Genomic DNA, 21,875 nt, shown 5'->3' on the forward strand with positions numbered 1-21,875 from the left:
GTTCAGAAAACTGTTTTTTAATTGTTGTGTTTTGATGTATTTGATGTAAACCCAGTGGATATTTTAAGCTTACAGAAGGCTGCATTTAAACATTTAAATGCTTCTATGTCATTCCTGCAGTATTTCTGCAGGTGTTTTGGTCAGTGCTATTAGTTGTAATAGCACTGACTGACTATATATATATATATATATATATATATATATATATATATATATATATATATACATATATATATATATATATATATATACATATACATATATATATATATATATATTTATATATATATATATATATATATATATATATATATATATATATATATATATATATATATATATATATATATATATATATATATATATATACAGTACTCGAGTTGAGGGGGGATGAGGGGGGGTGGCATCCCCCCCTGAAATAAAAACGGTCCAAATCATCCCCCCTGTAAAACTGCCATCCCCCCTTTCCATCCCTTATGTCATTTCATCAATGAATGTGGTTTTACTGCTATTTCAACATTTAGAGTCATCACCAGAAAAATAACACCAGAAAAATAACTTATTTGACAATTTTCACCTGTTTCAAGTAAATTTTCACTTGAAATAAGTAGGAAAATCTGCCAGTGGGACAAGATTTATCTTCTTATTACAAGCAAAAAAAATCTTGTTCCACTGGCAGATTTTTCTACTTATTTCAAGTGAAAATCTACTTGAAACAGGTAAATTGTTGTTTTTTCCAGTGATGAGTCTTGTTTTAAGTGTAATGAGATTCCTTTATTAAAATGAGACATTTTAACTAGAAATAAGACAAATATTCTTGTTAAGATTTTGAGTTTTTGCAGTGATCCATTTTACTTATCCTGTGAAGGACAGAGTCATATTGATAAGTTCAGAAAACGTTTTTATTGTTGTGTTTTGATGTATTTGATGTAAGCCCAGTGGATATTTAAAGCTTACAGAAGGCTGCATTTAACTGCTGCTATGTCATTCCTACAGTATTTCTGCAGGTGTTTTTGGTCACTGCTATTATTTGTAATATATTATATTATTTGTAATCAGCAAAAATTATCTGTCCCCATATGATAAAATCCACCATCCCCCCTGAATTCTTTTTACAACTCGAGTACTGCATATATATATATATATATATGGATGGATGGATGGACAGAAATACAGGGGCAGAAATACACAGTACAGCTGTTGGAGTTGATGGACCTTCACGGCACGTCATCGTCTCATGAGTGCAAGTCTCGCGAGATTCTGTTTCAGGAAGTTCCACGTCAGTCCACTGCTCACTGGAGTCGCTACATTTGGACTCCAACTAATTTATCTGCTCTTATTGCGACAGCACGGGGATAAAATATGGTAAGATGCGATCAAAATAACCTAACGTGTGCTTAATTTTAATACGTAGGAGACCCCAGAATTAATTTTGAAAAGGATATTGAAATGATGTAAAATAACAACTGAAAATAGCGTAGCGACCGATTAGCTCGAGTTAGCTCGGCTGACGGCCACGGAAAATGAATAATATTTACAGCTGCAAACATACAGTCATAAGGATTATATACTGAATTCGTCCAAGTAAGATGAAAAAGTACAGGATAATAATAACAGAAGGTTCAGTCTTGGCTGCTAGTACCGGTTCTTCTATTTCTGATCTGAGGTTTTACAGCAGCGAATAATGAAAAGGCTCACACACATTGGGTGACTTTGAACAGCAAACACACTGAAGTGCTCTGTGTTTTCAGCCTCTCAGGCTGGACATTAAGCGGAGGCTGACGGCCAGGTCGGACCGGGTGAAGAGCGTGGACCTCCACCCGACCGAGCCGTGGATGCTGGCCAGCCTGTACAACGGCAGCGTCTGCGTGTGGAACCATGAGACGCAGGTTTGAAGCCCTGGGAAGTTGTGCCACGTAATAGTCCATGTTCCAGGCCAGATATCACTACCACTGACTCAAGGTGACAAAACTTGCTTATAATTTTTGAAAATATCTATGTCTGTAGATGATATTCTGGTATGATAACCCTTCCTGAGTGGCAGCTGTATCATAGTTATCAGCAGTACTGGAGTTGAGAGGGGATGAGGGGGGATGGCATCCCCCCTGAAATAAAAACGGTCAAAATCATCTCCCCAGTAAAACTGCCATCCCCCCTTTCCATCCCTTATGTCATTTCGTTAATGAATGTGGTTTTACTGCTATTTCAACATTTAGAGTCATCACCAGAAAAATAACACCAGAAAAATAACTTATTTGACAATTTTCACTTGTTTCAAGTAAATTTTCACTTGAAATAAGTAGAAAAATCTGCCAGTGGGACAACATTTATCTTCGCATTACAAGCAAAAAAATCTTGTTCCACTGGCAGATTTTTCTACTTATTTGAAGTGAAAATCTACTTGAAACAGGTGAAAATTGTTGTCTTTTCCAGTGACGAGTCTTGTTTTAAGTGTAATAAGATTTTTTTACTCTTTTTTTTTTACTTTTTTACTTTAATCAGCACAAAATCTGTCCCCATATGATAAAATCCACCATCCCCCCTGATTTTTTTTTTTTTACAACTCGAGTACTGGTTATCAGCTCATGAAGTTCAGAAAATTACATTTTAGATGCTGCTACATGTCCTGGTTTAGACTCTTGTACAGGATATCTGTCAATGTTTCACAATATTGTCTTTGGTATCATTTTAAGCATTCATTCAAGCTAAGTTGTGAATCTTTCTGACCAACATAGAGGTCACTGCAGCTCTTTAAACTATAAACAACACACAATTTTCGCCTAAATGATATAGTATTTGTTATCCCTGTGTCATCTAGGAACAACTGAAACACAAAATACAAAAATTGGAATACTCATAGGAGCATAGGGATTCAGGAAATGTATCACATCTTAGCTTGAATGAATGCTTTAAAGGTCCCCTTTAAAATGATACCAAAGACAATATTGTGAAATATTGAAAGATATCCTCCTGTACATGCGTCTAAACCAGGATATGCACCAGCATCTAAAATGTAGTTCTCTGAAGGGGGTGGGTAACTTCATGAGCTGATAACTATGATCCAGCTGCCACTCAGGAAAGGTTATCATACCAAAATATCATCTACAGACATGGATATTTTCAAAAATTATAAACAAGTTTGGTCACCTTGACTGGTACTGACAAGTGAAATTTTGGGCTCTGGCCCATGGACTAGTAAAGGCTGATTTATAGTTCCGCGTTACACCAATGCAGAGCCTACGCCGTAGGGTACGCGGCGACGCGCCCCGTACGGCGTAGGCTCTGCGTCGATTTAACGCAAAACCATAAATCAGGCTTGACGTGACAATAACTTTACGTCTATGTTTTATTGTGTGGCAAACCGAGCGTTTGCACATGTAGAACATTATAAGCATAATGATCTTTTTCCCCCTCTCCAGACTTTGGTCAAGACTTTTGAAGTGTGTGACCTCCCCGTCAGAGCTTCCAAGTTTGTGGCACGGAAGAACTGGGTCATCACAGGAGCAGTAAGTAAGATTTGTTGACACTTGGTTAGTTACTGAAACTGGTCTACCACAGCGTCAAATACCAAAGGCTTTTGGAAAATGTTCAAGCATATATCCTTTCATTTACTGTGATCTGGGTTTAAGTGTGTCACATTGAAGTGTGTATATAAGCCACATGTTTCAAGTTTCAAGTTTAGTTTATTCATACATAGCCATTAAAATAAACGTATACAATTGAGACCAATCAGACATCTATAATGGTCCTTTGGCATGTATGAATGGTCCCCCAAAGTAAGCTATTGAAAGCTTTTGGGAGGAGGCCCAAAGTTCGTGAAGGAAAAAATGAAAATTACAGTGCAATGTGTTACCGTTGGGAATATGAAAACAGTAGATATTACAATACAGACAATCAAACATACAAATACATACAATCATTCATACAGTCATCCCAATATCGTCGTGTGACAAGGGTATTTTATAAATAGGTAGACAGTAAATTTACTTTTAGATTTCCTTTAAAAATGGAGAGAGAACACAGCATCTTCAGATCGTCATCAAGTCTGTTCAATAATAATTTTATTTTTTATTTTTTCCCCTCTCTCCTCTGTGCACAGGATGACATGCAGATCCGTGTGTTCAACTACAACACCCTGGAGCGTGTCCACATGTTTGAGGCCCATTCTGATTACATCCGTTGCATTGCTGTCCATCCAACCCAGCCATACATCCTGACCAGCAGCGGTATGTCAGTAATCCAACAGTACAGATGTGGACAAATGTGTTGGTACAGACAGCCGGAGCAGTTTACTCACGAGGAGTGGAACAAGATAGCTGTCTGCAGAGGCCTTATTGAGAGTTACAGAAATCATTTCACGGCAGTAATTGACATAAAAGGTTGTGCAAAAAAATACTAAGTTGAGGGTAATGTTGCTTTTGTACAGGCTAGTTTAATTTTATGTTTTTTTTTTTGTAATTAATCAATTGAAACACAATTTAAATGCATTGTTTGGTTATTAGTCAATTTCTATGAATTTTACCTTATTACTTTTATCAGTTTCAAATTACCATTACCATGACCATTATACCAACAAATGTGTCCATATGTGTACTACACATCTACTCTCTTAATTACAACACACAAATGTGTCTTAACATTAGTTTGTGTATATTTCTGTGTGCACATAATTATTGTTGTTCCTTATCTATTTAGATGACATGCTGATCAAGCTTTGGGACTGGGAGAAAAAGTGGTCGTGCAGCCAGGTGTTTGAGGGCCACACTCATTACGTTATGCAAATTGTAATCAACCCCAAAGACAACAATCAGTTTGCCAGCGCCTCCCTGGATAGGACAATTAAGGTAATTGCAGATTGATGTTGAAAGTATTATTTCTGTTCAAGCCAGCTTTCCACTCGATCAATTTTAGTATTTATGCAGATGAATGCATCCAATGTGAAATTGAAATTATTTGACACAATTATAAGGTCTAACAACAGTTTCTATTAAGTTGCCTTTTTCCCTGTAATTGATATTTTTGAATCCATCCGTGCCATAATTACTGCTATGTAACTTGTAGGACATTTTATGATGATTTTATACACAAGCATCCATCCCACCCCAACCATCTCTCTATAATCTCACTGCTGGTTAGTAAAACAAATAAAACAACACAGCATGGTCATCAACTCCTGTCAAGGGCCATATATTGTAGAAACACACAGAGATATCTATGCATTCATTTACATAATAATATTGATAACAGGCTACAACTGATGATGTTTCACTATGAACAGTGCATGTCCCATGGGATCAGAGAAAGTCAACAGCTGATATGATCAATAGGGGTACATATATTGAGGAAATATTACTATTGATCCAAGAGCTTGGATGCAGTTTGTTCATACCCTGCAGTATTGGACATTGATTTTTATTCTTGTTTTTATGACCTCTCCCGGTATCATCCCAGCATCACATTTCTCCAATGATTTTCTGAGTTACCACTTGTTTGGATTTAAATCATGTTGATGTAAGACCTCTTTTACTTGGACATGTAGACAGTGTCACATACATCACACATGAATTAAAATACAGTTCTTCAGAGACAGAAAATACACCCAAAAAGTTCCAACTTCTTCTCCTCTGTCCTCTTAACCTTCAGGATAAGATGATTGTTCCAACAAAGTGGTCAACCAGTATTTTGTGCTCAGTCTCCTGCCCATCACAGACACACAACTTTAATTGTTTCTGCAAATGACAGCATTTTGACGTGTACTTGAAGTCTGTGGTGTCCATAGTGAAATGGATGGTGCTTTGTGCTGCTGACCACTCAGACACAGCTCTGCAGTCTCACAAGCTGTTGTCTGTTAGTCAAGTATTTAGTCCAGGCAATGAAGGGATTATCCATGTTGGAGTTTCTCATATGGAAGTGTAGGCAAACTGAAGTGAAAAAAAAACTCAGTTCTGCATGCTTTGTCCAGATGACGATGGGTTCATAGAAAAATTAATGAATGAAAAAATGTAAAAGTGGATAATAGCATGAAATTTGACTAAAATCAAGCAGAGTGTTCTTTTCAGTCTGAAAACATTTTCTCTGTAATTGTACAGGTTTGGCAGCTGGGCTCTTCATCTCCCAATTTTACTTTGGAGGGCCACGAGAAGGGAGTAAATTGTATTGATTACTACAGCGGAGGAGACAAGCCCTACCTGATATCAGGAGCTGATGACCGCCAGGTCAAGATCTGGGACTACCAGGTTAGACAATATAATAATATTTCTGCAGTCGTTGTAGAAATAATGTCTCAGCTTTTCTACGAACAATACTTAAACATTGTATGTACATAATTTTTTAAGCTGTCTTCTTTTTTGTTACAGAATAAGACCTGTGTTCAGACTCTAGAGGGCCACGCTCAGAATGTCTCTTGCGTCAGCTTCCACCCAGAGCTGCCCATCATCATCACCGGATCAGAGGATGGTGAGCAGAAATACCTCCAGCCCTCATACAAAAAAGACTCTGTGATGGTTTATTCAATCATTGCTTTCAATCAATATTTTCCTGTGTGAACTCTAGGCACAGTGCGAATTTGGCACTCTAGCACCTACCGTCTGGAAAGCACACTGAACTATGGCATGGAACGAGTGTGGTGCGTATCCGGTCTTAGGGGCTCCAACAACGTGGCACTGGGCTACGATGAAGGCAGCATCATTATAAAGGTGGGTGAAAGGAAGAAACTGTAGGATTTGAAATATTTATGTGTAGTTGGTAGGGGTGTAACAATATATCGTGCCACGAAATTTCGCGATACAAAAACGTCACGATACGTGTCGTGGAGGTGACAAGGTGTATCACGATATTGGGTTATTAATATTAATCTATTGTGTTGACTAGAAACGCGCATCCGACCGCGGCCGCAGCCGCGACCGCGCGGACCAAAATCTTACTCCGCTCAGAAGAAAGTAGTCCCGTTTTGCGGTCCCGTTTTGAGCTCTGAACTTTTACTAATGTAAGGCTGGTGTAGAGTTAAGCCTTACCTTATTAAATTAAACCTTTTTGGGGTCGTGAGTAGGATAAACACGGGACAACTTCTGCGTGAGTTTGCGTGTACTTCAATGTTCCTCAACAGTGTAGGATTTCAGAACATCAACACAACACCTAGTGCTGTATCACTCCGCCCAATCTAAAACAGACTAACAACTGATATACTGACTAGTGTAATTATAGTCCCTGATTTACAGAATATAAAGAATATATTTATAAAATAATGAACCCTGAATTACCAAAATAACCTTCTTAACAAAAATAAATCTCCTCTTACACTTATAAGGTGAGCATGAATCAATCTTTTTTATGATGTAAAATTGTATGTATTTATTTACTTGTATTTATTTATTCAATTTTAGTTTTTAAATTTCTGGAAAAGAAAAAAGTCAAATCATACATGAGAGAAACTATTCAGTTTGTGGCAAAATATTTGTACTTGTATGAAACTGAAGATGCATAATGCAAACCTGACTTTTAGTTCAGTTTGTGGAAAATGGTTGTTCTGGCTTTCTCTTTAAAACTTAAACAGTTATAAAGCATTACAAACTGAAACAATAGGGCAAACGCACAGCATTGTTTTGTATTTTGTGTCTTTCAAATAAAAGACCATTTTTTCCAGTCATATATCCCTCTATCAAGGTTGTTAAAAAATACTGCTATAGTATCGTTATCGTGACCTCAATATCGTGTACCGTACTGTATCGTGAGATTAGTGTATCGTTACACCCCTAGTAGTTGGACAAATATGCTGTGAAGCTTTCAAGTATACACATTTATAGCTGAGATAATTTGTTTGGGCTCAACTCTGCAAGATTAAATGGATTATTCTGTCTCCTTTGTTGTGTAGGTGGGTCGGGAGGAGCCAGCCATGTCTATGGACACCAATGGCAAAATCATCTGGGCCAAACACAGTGAAATACAACAGGCTAACCTGAAGGCAATGGGTGATGCCGAAATCAAGGATGGGGAGAGACTGCCACTGGCTGTCAAAGACATGGGCAGCTGTGAGATTTACCCTCAAACCATCCAGCATAACCCTAATGGAAGGTAGACTCACTCCCACTTCAGGCTCTTTTGCTTTTTCTGTGGTAGTCAGACTTTTGCTGAGTATAAAAGAGTAACTATCCTGATTTTAACGTGTTTGTTTACAATCCAGGTTTGTTGTGGTTTGTGGAGATGGAGAGTATATCATCTACACTGCCATGGCTTTAAGGAACAAGAGTTTTGGCTCAGCTCAGGAGTTTGTCTGGGCACATGATTCCTCTGAGTAAGTATAATATTTTCATTTTTGGGAAATATTTTTCAAGACTCTGAACCTTTTACGATGTGTACATTCACTATAAATTATTACTTCTTTACTAATTTAACATTTGCTTCTTACTATTTAACAGATATGCCATCAGAGAAAGCAACAGTGTTGTCAAACTCTTCAAAAATTTCAAAGAAAAGAAGTCTTTCAAGCCTGACTTTGGAGCAGATGGTAATCAGACTATTGGTGGTTGCTAGATTTGCAAGTGGGTTTATATATATTAACTTAAATATATATTTTTGACATTTTTCTCTGCAGGAATCTATGGCGGTTTCTTGCTTGGGGTGAGGTCAGTCAATGGCCTGGCATTTTACGACTGGGAGAACACAGAGCTGGTCCGCCGTATCGAGATTCAACCCAAACATGTAAGATTGAGTCACATGATGCTTTTATGTTCTGCTTCCTGTGTGATGTAATTTATTTTAGCAACACATGTGTGAATACTGTATTAAAGCTTAACAGAGGCTGTTTTCCAGTAATTTTATTTATTTATTCATTTATATTTACTTTTGCCTCTTTTTTCCCTGATCCATTTTTGCCTCTCAGATCTTTTGGTCTGACTCCGGGGAACTGGTTTGCATTGCTACAGAGGAATCCTTCTTCATCTTACGCTACCTGTCAGATAAAGTAGCTGCCTCTCAAGAGAACAATGAAGGTGTGACAGAGGATGGTATTGAGGATGCCTTTGAGGTCAGTGTTCAATATTTTCTTTTTTTTTGGCAGTGCTCAAAGTACTGCTGACTTCATTTGTAAATCCTGGGGTTGTGGTGCAGAAGACAAGCAAAGTTGTACACATTTAAAAACAATGACCTTGTCGCAAAGATTTGCTTCATTATCTCTTCAGGGTCACTATATATGCTTTCTTGATCAAAAAATTCTGTATCATATGACCATCGCCGAAAGATAATACACAGACAAACAATCTTAGATGACGGCGTGACAACAAAGAGATGGAGCAGGGGCAGCTGCTGATATTTTTCTTAGTATTTTCTGTTATTCAACCAAATTTAGCATTTTCTGCAACTACCTACATACAAGGAAAGAAAGTCATGAGAGCAACCCGTAGTAGAGGTAATTTCTAGTGATGGTTCAGCCTGTTTTCAGCTGTGCACACATGGCTCTGATGTGCTTTTGATTGGGTCGTGATTTGGGCTGCGATCTTTTCTGACACTGGGCTGAATCACTAGAGTGGACAGGGATCAGTTTTGTTTTAAAAGAACATTTTAAAATATCTATAATGAGCTGGGATAGACTTCGGCAAACCCCCCGTGACCCAGTACAAGATCGAGCGGCTACAGAAGATGGATTGATGGATTTAAAAATTAAAATGAACTAAAGTGGTCATAGCTTAAAATGATGTAAGTGGTCCATGGAGGAGAAAAATATTGGTCCTTACGCTGTTGTTCAAAACCAGATATTTAGAATAAACTTGGGAAAGCTTCAAATGAAATAAAACGGCTAAATCAAGCACCTGCAGAGTACAGGGGATGTCCAGACGTGGCTGCTTAATGAAAATCTGGTCTTGGGTTTAGCTAAAAAGTGTCTCTGGCACAAACTTCATGCTTGAAACTGGGTTTGCATGAACAACTGAACCCACGTACCGGTAATCTTCTTCCGGCCATAGGTCGTGCTATGTATGATTTTAAGTTTAAATTATATTTGGAATAAAGAATTTTTTTTTTTATAAAATTATACAACTGATTTAGTATGTATCATTGTACATTTTTAATGTATTTTCATTTAATCTTTTCAGGTCCAGGGAGAGATCCAGGAAATTGTGAAGACTGGACTTTGGGTTGGGGACTGCTTCATCTACACCAGCTCTGTAAACAGACTCAACTACTATGTAGGAGGAGAGATTGTCACTATTGCTCACCTGGACAGGTAAGAATAGATCTCTGGGATGGCAGGCATTACAATACATTACAATATAAGTACAATATGAGCTCTAGCTTTAGTGAATGAATTTGATAAATATGTACTACATGCATGCCATATCTTTTAAAAAGAAGAGCTAGGGTTTGAACTGCATTTTGGTTGTCATGAATAATTACAGCCTTTTCAACACCTTCTTCTCTCCCGTCAGGACCATGTATCTTCTGGGTTACATACCAAAAGATGACCGTCTGTACCTGGGAGACAAAGAACTCAACATTGTGAGTTACTCACTGCTGGTGTCTGTGCTGGAGTACCAGACTGCCGTAATGAGAAGGGACTTTGGAATGGCAGACAAGGTGCTACCCACTATCCCCAAAGAGCAGCGGACCAGGGTGGCACATTTCTTGGAGAAACAAGTAAGAAAACTAAAATATCAATTGATTTCCCTTTTCACATGTAGACTGCTTCAAAAACAGAAAAGGTTTGGGGTGAGATTGTTTTTGTGTATTCATTTACTTTGCTAATGTTTTTCTTTGATATCAGAGATTGTTTAACAAATGTTGTGTTTTGGTATGCTGATGAGCTTGCTTTGTTTCTCTTCAGGGCTTCAAACAGCAAGCGTTGGCAGTGTCTACAGACCCAGAGCACAGGTTTGAGTTGGCCTTGCAACTGGGAGAGTTGAAGATTGCCTATCAGCTGGCTGTGGAAGCAGAAGTAAGAGCATATTAGTATTTGAACCTGAGCTGCATGTTCAACATAACTGTTCCATTTCCCAGACTAAAAACATTTTCCGACAATAGTCAAAGGTTTTGTTTGTTGCCCCGCCACCTTTTTTTTAAATTAATGTCATTATTTCTTAGGATCTCTGTCAGGTAATTTGCTAATAATGTGTCCCTCTGACCTTTGCAGTCAGAACAGAAGTGGAAGCAGCTAGCAGAACTGGCTATCAGTAAGTGCCAATTCGGCCTGGCCCAAGAGTGCCTGCACCACGCCCAGGATTATGGCGGTCTTCTGCTACTCGCTACAGCCTCTGGTAATGCTACCATGGTGGGCAAGCTGGCCGAAGGGGCAGAAAAGGACGGCAAAAACAACGTGGCCTTCATGACGTACTTCCTGCAGGGGAAGTAAGTATTGGATACAAAAATACAGACTGTGCTCCTCACAATAATTCTCTGGCTGCCAGTATAATAGTCTTTCCTATGATCTGTTAGACTGGATCAATGCTTGGAGCTTCTGATCAGAACAAACAGACTACCGGAAGCTGCTTTCCTGGCTCGCACCTACCTGCCCAGTCAGGTGTCCCGTGTGGTCAAATTATGGAAGGAGAGTTTAGCCAAAGTCAACCAGAAGGTTTGTTCTGTCATCAAGAAATGTATTATTCTTGGCGTGTTTTGGTTTTCATCACCTGTTCTGGACAACTGAGTTTTTCTTTTAGAAAGAGAAGGAGGATTTGACTTCTTGGTTATGGCCTTTTTATTGTTTCTTTATTGCAGGCAGCTGAATCTCTAGCAGACCCCACAAAGTATGAAAATCTTTTCCCTGGATTAAAAGAAGCGTTTGCAGCTGAATATTATTTGAGAGAGACCTGCTTGGGCAACTCCAGACCTGCCACAGACTATCCACTAGTCACAGTAAGTTGTATGGATTATAGTAAATGTGAAAACATCATTCTTTTGCTATGCTGATATGTGAGTTCTGTATCATTGCTACTTTTGACTCAATAGTGAAAAGGATATGTGATTGGAAATGCATGCAGAAATGCTGATACACCCATTAATGGTTTTTATGTCATATTTTCAGCCCAATGAAGACAGAAATATTCTTGAGGAGGCTCAGGGATATGAGCCCAAGGGCATCGTAATTCCTAATATTTCAAAGGTTTGTCTATAGTAATACTTGTTTATAACCTAGTTACTCAATGTTTGCAACTTACTCAAGCTCTCGTGTAATTGCAAAATTAGCATTAGTAAAAATTTTCTTAATGCAAGAAGATGTCTTTTTCAGACTTTAATCATCTGACTCATGCGTCTTTGCAGACACAAGACAGTGATGAATCCAGCTCGGAGCCAGCAGCTTCTGTGTTGCCTTCGGAACCTGAACCTGCTGCTCCCACAGCAACCGATAAAGAAGAAGAAGAAGAAGAGGAGGAAGAGGAGGAGGAGGAGGAAGGAGACCCTGCATTTTCACAATCGCAGAAAGAAATGGTTGGACTGCCTTCTTTTTATTTTTTTGCTTCATCCCTATTGGTATGATTTGATTTTAAAACAAATGTGTTGTTTTACTGGCACTGGCATCCAGGGTGGTGAGTTCAAGCCTTGAAAACAGAACATTTTTGTTCTACTGCTAAATGCCGTTATTGCAATCTGTCCAAGGGAGTGTTTTTAGAAAACAGTTTTCAAACAAAGGGATTTTCTCAGTCAAAAGAATACACCAAACAAAAGAACATTACATCATATAAGCAGGAATAAAATCCATTCAGAGAAAGTAAATGAATAAACCAAACATTAAAAACAATGAATAGTAAAAACACAAAAGGCAGTAGAACATTTGCTGGAGAAATTTCAAAGGGTTGCCAGTGTGAATGCCTGTTGTTGAATGTGTCCAGCTGAAAGATGATTTAAAAGAAACTTTCTGTCGGTTCATAAACAGTCACAAGGTTTAAAGTGTAGTTGGTTGAGAAGACTGTTGGATATGTTGATATTTTGTTGCCTGAGAACAACTTAGCTGATGATGTCAAATGCAGCATCAGCAGGTAACATGAGTGAACTCTCAGTAGACATTATTACTATTATTATTATTATTATTATTACTAAATTTTAAAGACTATTGAACAATAAATTGATAAAGGGGTTATTTTGACAGGGCTACATATGTACTTATAGAAGCAGCTGAATCAGTTGTGCAAGAAAGAGACACAAATGACAGCAATGTAAGTTAGTCACCTGAAGCCAAGATAACAGATATTTGTTTGTATGAGCCTTTTAGTTTATGTTTATAAGATAAACGGCTGTTGTTTTTACGAACAGAAATAGTCAATGCTAAAAGAAATCTGCATCAACTCATAATTGCAGCCCTGTTATACAGCCAAAGGCTGCCTTTAATAATATACAACTGTCTACATGTTCAGGAGAAAAGCCATTAAAGGCGCAACCTCCAAACTTATTTCCAGCATAGAGAGTCTTCAGCCTGTTTTTGTGTTCATAGAGCATGCATGGTCGTCGGACACTCGTTTTGAAGTGGTGTCAAATGGATAGAGTGTAATATTTGATTTGGATGTAGATCTTTTCTGACCATGAGCTAAATCACTAATGTATACATGGATCCATTAGTTTTAAAACGGCTCCAAAACAAAACGCATACTAATGTTGCTGTAGACTTTGATACTTGCTACCATTGTTGTTGGATTACATCCATCTCTTTTTTAAATCCTAACAAGAACCTTGGTTTGAGAACATTATTTTAATTATTTTGTTAGCAATCTAACGAGTTTAAGGGAGATTATTTAAAATAAATGTATTTCAGATTTCTTGATGCTTATCTGTATAACACAACTCGCGGGTTGGGTGTTAGATGAACCAAGTGTGTCATTTTGGAGAAGACTGATGTTTTCTCCCTCTTTGTTTCTCTGCAGTCTCTGGATGAGTTGGAAGTGGACCTGGACAACATGGAGTTGGATGACATTGACACCACAGACGTTAACCTCGATGACGACTTCCTAGATGATTGAGACCTGCAAGCACTCTGCTCCCAGACACTCTTCAGAGCTTGTGTAAATGAAAGAGACCAAACCCCTTTTCCCCTTTTTTGTATTTGTATGAAAAAAATGTTATATTATCAAGTCCACTTACTGCAGTGTCAGGGGTTATCTTGGAGATGTATTAGTAACGTTTCATTCTAAAAATAAAAACGGATCATTATCTACTCCATTTTATTACACCACCTATTGATGGTAAACTTCTGACAAACTGTCCACATGTTATTTACTTTATGCTTTGTGTTGTCTTTAATGGAAAATCAAAGTTCATTCAGTCCAATAAATGAAAGTTGCTAAACATATTCATGTTTGAACCATATGACTTGACTTTCTCTGATAAATTTGTTTTACTGCAGAAACGCCGCAGTTGATGGTTCTTTTTTTTCTTCCTCAAATTACTTTTTAAATAAAATAAAATGAAACCAGATGAGACTGCCAAGTCAAAAAAAAAAAATCCTTATCACTTTGTTATATTTAAGTAAATTGGTTAAAAGAACCCCTGTGGATAAGTCTCAACAGACAAGAAGTTATTTTAACCCTGACAATTGTATCCACAGACCATCCAAACACATCCATCACCTTTTTTTTTTTTGAAAATTTTATTTATAAGATTTTTCCAGTATAAAACACATACAAAACCGCAGAGACAAAACAATGGAAAAAAAAGAAACAAAAAAACAGATCAGGACCAAACAAAACAAAAACAAAACAAAAACAAAAACTGCCAGCAGGGATATAGTCACGTAATAGTAACACTTATGCATGTCAGCTCACATACAGAGTCAGGGAATACAGGTAAAGTAAAAAGTCCAGGACAGAGTCCACAGTGTCCAAAGAGCGAGGTCCAAGCGTAGACAAGGGGGCAGAGACTTGACTGTGTGAAGCTTAACGTGGACTAAACAAGACAGCATGGGATGGAGAGAAGAATCCAACATCACTGGTCTACCATTTTTAATATACTCAATAAAGGGTCCCCAGGCATCCAGGAACTTGTAGCAGGTGTCTGACAGAGTATACCGAATTTTTTCCAGGTAGATACAAGATACCATGTCGTTCAACCACTTCTTGAAACAGGGGGGAGAAACTGATTTCCAGTCTCTAAGAATAACTCTTTTTGCTACCACCATGCCAAACATAAGGGCTTGCTGCAATGATGAGGGAACAGTGAGAGAGAAGTTGGAGCAGCCAAATAAAATCAGATGACTGTCAGGGGACAGCTGTTTACCATATATAATACTATACAAATGAAAAACATCCACCCAGAAGTTCTGAAGCTTAGGGCAGGACCAGAAATGGTGACCCAGCGTACCATCATCTAGTTTACACTTAAGGCAGGTAGCAGAAACCGAAGGAAAAATCCGGTTCAGTTTGGCCTTGGAGTAATGCAGACAATGAATGACCTTAAATTGAATAAGTTGAAGTCTGGCATTGATGGAGCAAGACTTGATCCTCTTAAGTTTCTTTTGTTTCTTTCTTTCTCGTGCTGCATTCACTGCATCTCAGAAGTGAAAGGTAGAAAACTCTTTTCACTCTTGCTTTTTAAGGTTTTATGGTGTTAAGGTTTTATTGGTGCTTTCCCTTTTATGTAGTTAATTTTACTATGACAAAAGTATGTCAAAGTATGTCCATTAGAAGCTGGAAATTCCTGTTTCTGGTTCATTATTGTCAGTTTCATCTGTTTGCAGCAACAGAACACGCTGATGCAAACTTTCAAACATTTATATGAGAAATGACTTCCTTGACTCAAAAAAATGAAGAATGTTGACTGTTTTGGCTCATCTGCCTCTTCCCAGGATTTTTAATTAATTAATTAAGAGTTTCTCTTGTTTTTACACCCCAGACTATTTGAGAGAAAAGTAAATATCAGAGAATAACATGTCAATCTTTTTTTTTACAGTTTTGTTATCTATCAGTTTGACCCCAACAAACTTTTACTGCATGCTTCCTCACATACTGTAGTGACGACACACTTCGGGGGTCTTTGAGTCCGGTTTCAGTTTGAAGTGCCTTCCTGGCAACATAAAGTTGTGCAACCAATCTCAAAGAGGCACACCCCATGATAAAGAAGTGTGTGGTAGAGTCACGTGTCACACCTCACCACCTAAAACCAACTGATATTGGCCCGGTTTCCCAGATCAGTTAAGTAGCTCTTAACAGCGAAAGACTTCTTTCAAACCTTCTTAAGGAGCCTGTGAAAGAAGTCTTTCGCTGTTAAGAGCTACTTAACTGATCTGGGAAACCGGGCCATTGTCCGAGCCGTAAGGACGTCACGGCTGTTTATTGTCATTCTGTGACATTTTCAACAAGACAGCTGTTATCTTTGCACATTTCTTCTTATTCGGGGTCCTGGGTGGTTGCTGAGGTGTATCCCACTTCTCTTTGGCCCAAAGGCAGGGGCAGACTGACAAATCAAGTCACAGGCGTTTCATCAAAATGTGGGGAAACTGCATCAACTTGAGGAGAAAAAAGGAATATAAAACTCCTCCTTTTAATAATAATAATAAAAATAATAATTCATTTTATTTAGAGGCGCCTTTCAGGTCACCCAAGGTCACCTTACAAGTGATACAAACACACATTTTATAAGTTGAAATACAGTTAATACTGTTTTTTGGACTATGTTTGGTCATGTTTAGGCACATGTCTATTTAACACACCCATTGTGCCTGTGGACCGGATCCGGTTGGCTGCAGAGTGAAAAAGCTGTCAAAACGACACACAGAGACCATGAGACACACTCACCGTTGACTTTCAGGACAAACACAGCATCCTTGCTGCTTCCAGCTGGGTCCATGACAGTGACAACGTAATATCCCGAATCCTGCAGCCGCAGGTCCGACAGGTGCATTGAACCATTGTCACAGGCCTTCACCCTGCTGCTGTAATCCACAGTTATGTTGGTGTACACCCCTGGCTCCCACGTCCCTATAGAGTGGCTCACCACTGCCGAACATAAAGGTCCATTGTATAGTCGGGATCTCCCTGCAAGTAACATCCACTGAGAAGAAGACATCCTCCTTGACTGACCTGGTGAGGCTCCTCAGCGATGTATGGATGGAGATAGCGCCAGCTTGTAAATAGAAAAAGGAAGGAGAGATGCAAAACAGGTATACAAATGCATGAGGCCACTAGCACAGATACATACAAATGAACAATAACCACATTTACCTTTAACATTTGGCTACTAATCAACTTTTATGTGACCGTAATTGCAGCATTAACATGCTTACGTATGACACAGTGGATTGCCTTAACGGGAAAATATTTCAGTGAGGAACAATGAGTCATTGTTTCTGACTAATAGTCGCTCCCAGTCCATCACAGCCAGAACTGTTCTGTTTTAAATACTTTCTCTGTCAAATTGCAACCTTCTTTCTGACTTGGAGTAAGAAACTAGTCAAACCAGGTGAGTAATGTTACTGTGAATGCGCTGCAATATTAGGCTGACGTCAATTTTTACCACCCTTCATTAAATGTTTTCACATGGATGTCAGTAGAGTATCTGGTTCTGCTGGTGTTGTTTGCTCAATGAAGCACAACTAAAGAATTTCAAATGAGAATACCAGGCTGAGTTATAAGTAAGCTGCAATAAACATTAAACTTTACCATATGTTTTATGTGAGGGAATAGATTAAATAAATGCTATTTAAGGCCAATAACTTTGACCAGAGAAGCCTTGACATAGCCTACATTTATTTTGTTACTCCTGTTTTAAAAGAAATACATTTGCAGTTTCTTTGGGGTTTTAGTTTTCCCTTTTCTGCACTAAAATCTTGGGACAGCAGGTTTAAATGTAAATTTTTTATTTGAATCCTGAAATTATCCCGCCTTGTAGAACAGGAAGTTATTACCAAAAATACCATGTTTGTATATTCAAAGCTGGCCAATAAATTTCTTTCTGACTTTAGAAGAAAATTGATTTTAAACAATTCATGTTTTTGTCTGTCTCATAAAAACAACAAAAAACTTCAGTTGGACTTGTAGGCCTAAACTGCTGATATTTGCTAATTAAGCCTGCTTACATTCACATATAGTGTGATAAATTGATGCAGCGTAGCACAGTTTTAGCAGCACAAGCTGAAGTTCTTTAGATAACGTTGTTGTTTTGTAGTTTAATTCGAGCAAATCGAGCCAACTTCAATTACGTCGATCAAGGTCCCCAAATCTGCGCATGCGCTCAACCTCCGTCACGTTTATTCCCGTTGCGGAATTAAGGACCTCGAGGCACTTGCGCAAATGTGGATAAAAACGACAAAGTTGGTGAGTCTCTATACTTTAAAACACTTATATTTTCCGTTTAATGACGAAGACTGGATTGTTAAACATTTATACAACTGCTGGGACGCTGAATTAGTTTCCGTGGTATTGTCTTTTTTTAGAGACAGTCGAACGCTTGCAGTTAACCGCCATCAAGCATGCTTGATGCCATTTCTCCTTATTTTTCGCTTTTTTCACATTAACTGAATCCTATCTAGACTTTTTATTTTGGTCATGCTGATAGAAAAGTTGCATGCTTAAATTACAATGACCATTTGAACATTTCTTCACTATTGCCCCTCATGTAAATAAAAATTAGATTTTTGTTTTAAATGTTTGTATGCTGACTAACATTAAATACAAGTTTAAACACAAGTCTTTAATTTGGTATGCGTTGCATTATATTGCTGTTTTTATTTATGTAATTAACCATCCAAAGGTAATTTTGCAGTTGAATTAGTGTGTAGTTTATCCTCCCTTCCGCTAGATGGCGCAGGAGGAGCTCTGTTTGTTTTGAGGGAGCGTCGTAGAAACATGGCGTAGAAATAGTTTAAATCTCGGCTGCATAAGTTCATGTTATAATAAACATATATCATATTATAGCTCAAAGACAACATAGACGCACGATGAACTGTATTCAATTTAAGACACAAGTGCGGTTTATATTTAAGCGTAAATGTGAGGAAATGTGTTTTTCTAGCGCCCTCAGGCTTTAGCGTTTTTCTATTGGTCAGTAGCGTATCACGTGAACAGGAAGAATTCTGGCTGCTTGTTTTTGGAATTAAATTCCCTTAATTTAACGAAAGACGCTAAAAAGAAAAATAGTTTTGCAGGATTTACATTTGTAGTAATCACTGTTATTAATCTAACCTGGAAAAAAAAAAAAAAATTTCTTTTTTTCAAAACCGTGAGTTTAAAGGAGGGTGCCGGGAATGGGGAGGTTTACTCCAACCCATTGTGGTTATCGCTTCTCGGCCTTTTGGCTAAGATCAAGTGTAGTATCTGTTCTTATCAGTTTAATATCTGATACGTCCCCTACCCGGGGACCATATATTAAATTGATTTTTGGAACAGGGAGATGGAATAGGGGCTTGCTCCGTCCACTCCACGCATCGACCTGGTATTGCAGTATCTCCAGGAACGGTGCACTCCTCCTGACATGTTCAATATTAAAATATATTCCAAGCTAAACGTTTTTTAACTTCATTTGGTTTTATTTTTATTTATTTAATTTTTTTTATTAACAATTGCAAGCATAACAATGATTAAAAAAAACTTCACATTATGCAAATTCACGTCGAATTATAACATATAAAGAGTGCAACACAAAACAAAAAGCACAACACATTACAACCAGCCAGGGGGGATGAAATTATAACAGAAAGCCAAAACATTTACATACATTTATGGTTTTGATAGCCTTTGAATTAGTAGAAAACTTAATAGAGTCCAGATACTGTTTTAGTTCAGAATGAAAAGTAAAAAAAGAGGGTTTTTTGCGTAAGAATTTAGATTTGTGGATGTGGAATTTTGCAAGGATAATTAACAAATTAATAATAAACGTTTCCTTTGGCTTTGTTCTAATTGTTACATGGTCAAAAACACCAAACAACACATCCTTCCAAAATAAATTAAAATCAATATCAATTCTTTCAGACACAAAATTACACATATCACTCCAAAAAGTTGTCACTTGGTTTTATTCCGGGTAGTAGCTGAAGTAGAAATTGTGACACTGGTGTAGAAAATGAGTGGATGGATGTTTATTCCATGTTGGTTGGGTTCTGCAGTTCAGTCTTTTCTCCACTAGAGGGCGACAGAGCGCTAAGTGGTTTTAAAGCCTGGTGAACAGCAGAACGGGGTTTTCTTTACGTGTAAGAACATACATTCAGTAACCAGATTAATAGGAACGTCTACTTGTGGTTTTGAACTGTAAAACATCTTAAAATCCCGTTATTAATCAGCCTGAGTTGTTCACTCTCCAGATCAATAGGTGGCAAAAGCAGGACATGCAGCTTCTTACCACTGGTGAACAAAGAAACAGGAAGTAGCTGCACTGTGAGCAGAAACAGACCTCGGATTTGTATGTTTTATACACCTCTTTTAAAATCACACTTGAATCAAAGAGTGTATATCTTCAGTTTAGTTCTGTTTTGTGTCACTTGAACCTCTTGTTGGGTTGTAGGTCATCTGTGTGGGGATAATCGGAGGAACTCTGATATTTCTTTATCTGCTGCTTAGTAGATTCAGCAATGCATTATGGGAAATACCCGTTTTCTGTTTGTTTTTTATTTTTTATAATCAAAACATCGTCAATTGTCACCTTTTAGCACAAATTCCTTGTTTGTACTAAAATAATGTAGTGTTCCAGTCCTTGTATCCTGTGGTTTAGTTAGTTTATATTGTTGACACCGTCAGTGAGTTTGGTGTGTGTGTGAAAGACTCCCCCAGCCGTGATGTGTACAACTCATACTTACCTGGCAGGGGAGACACCATGATCAAGAAGGTGGTTCACCCAAGGCGAGGCTAAGCCATTGCACTTCGGCTGTGCTGACCTTTGCGAATTCCCCAAATGTGGGAATCTCGACTGCATAATTTCTGGTAGTGGGGGACTGCGTTCGCGCTCTCCCCTGATAAAGCTGTTCAATGAAAATCTGTCTTTTTTAAGTGATAACATTGTTCCATAGATGGCCAATGCAATACCTCTTATAGTTAACTGTTACATAGTTTCTGCCGGGTGTTACACTTAAAACTTGTAAATAACTAATGTTTGAATTATAGATATTTATCTACGAATTATCTTTTGTGCTCCTTAAGTACATTGGCTGTAATGTGAAAGAGTATATATCAGAATCAGAAAAAGGTTTTTTGCCAAGTACGTTACTGGACATACAAGGAATTTGTTTTGGCGTAGTTGGTGCAACAGATTTTTCTAAACATGGATGTATGGAACCATAGTTTTTTTAGCAGTATAAACAATATTAAAAGAAGTAATGGTATTAGCAGTATATGAGTTACTATAAATATATATACACCGTAGTGATTCAGTAAGTAGATGAAAGAGCGGTCCAACAAAGTGCAAGTGATCACAGTGCACGTTTCCAAAGCATTAGTGTGAGAGAAAAGTTGCATGCTTAAATTAAAATGACAATTTAAACGTTTTCTACATAGTAAGGGAAGCGTCTGAAAATCTGGGAACTAAATCGTTACCAAGAAATCTCTTCACCAATGTGTTTCTAAAGGTGTCTAATAACATGTCCTAAAAAGTTGAAATTCAACTCCTGGGGGAAACCTCATAAAAAACTGCACAAAGTCCGCGTACCAATAACCGATTTTTGAAAAATCGAAAATGCTTAATTTGGCCTTAATTAACTTGTGAGGGGTCAAACTAGGGGTTTTTTATGATTCTGAGTTCATTAATAGCATTTGTTTTTCACTACAACCATTCCTTAGTGGAAAAACTGCCAAACCATTTTTTGCATTTACATAAGATTGCATTTATTACGATTCATTTCAAATTAGTCAGAGCAAACAGTGATCCCCCTTGTGGAATGCTTTATGAGTCAATGTTTGAGTATTCCTCATCAATGCCATCACTTTTTAAAGTAGTCATAGCTATCCATCGCGGGGGCAGCAGTCTCAACAGAGATGCCC

At 37.9% G+C, this 21,875-nt stretch overlaps 1 protein-coding gene and 2 non-coding genes across 3 annotated transcripts; all 3 read left to right on the forward strand.

The window, feature by feature from the left end:
• The first annotated feature begins 1,251 nt into the window (after window positions 1-1,251).
• copb2 (COPI coat complex subunit beta 2) lies at window positions 1,252-14,266 on the forward strand. Its single transcript, XM_061732008.1, has 22 exons — window positions 1,252-1,365; window positions 1,752-1,889; window positions 3,420-3,506; window positions 4,100-4,226; window positions 4,696-4,844; window positions 6,090-6,236; window positions 6,357-6,456; window positions 6,553-6,695; window positions 7,871-8,070; window positions 8,180-8,290; window positions 8,415-8,503; window positions 8,591-8,697; window positions 8,879-9,022; window positions 10,086-10,216; window positions 10,419-10,626; window positions 10,814-10,924; window positions 11,120-11,334; window positions 11,422-11,560; window positions 11,704-11,841; window positions 12,011-12,088; window positions 12,247-12,414; window positions 13,842-14,266. The coding sequence occupies exons 1-22, from the start codon at window positions 1,363-1,365 to the stop codon at window positions 13,935-13,937; spliced, it is 2,829 nt and encodes a 942-aa protein (XP_061587992.1). The 5' UTR covers window positions 1,252-1,362; the 3' UTR covers window positions 13,938-14,266.
• Window positions 14,267-19,184: 4,918 nt separating this feature from the next.
• Window positions 19,185-19,375, forward strand: LOC133453186 (U2 spliceosomal RNA). The gene has a single exon (XR_009783311.1). It is a non-coding gene; the product is annotated as a U2 spliceosomal RNA (small nuclear RNA).
• A 1,315-nt stretch (window positions 19,376-20,690) lies between these two features.
• On the forward strand, window positions 20,691-20,854 carry LOC133453196 (U1 spliceosomal RNA). Its single transcript, XR_009783319.1, has one exon. It is a non-coding gene; the product is annotated as a U1 spliceosomal RNA (small nuclear RNA).
• The last annotated feature ends 1,021 nt before the right edge of the window (window positions 20,855-21,875 follow it).

This window comes from Cololabis saira, chromosome 10, assembly GCF_033807715.1.
Source record: "Cololabis saira isolate AMF1-May2022 chromosome 10, fColSai1.1, whole genome shotgun sequence".
NCBI classification, from domain to species: domain Eukaryota; kingdom Metazoa; phylum Chordata; class Actinopteri; order Beloniformes; family Belonidae; genus Cololabis; species Cololabis saira.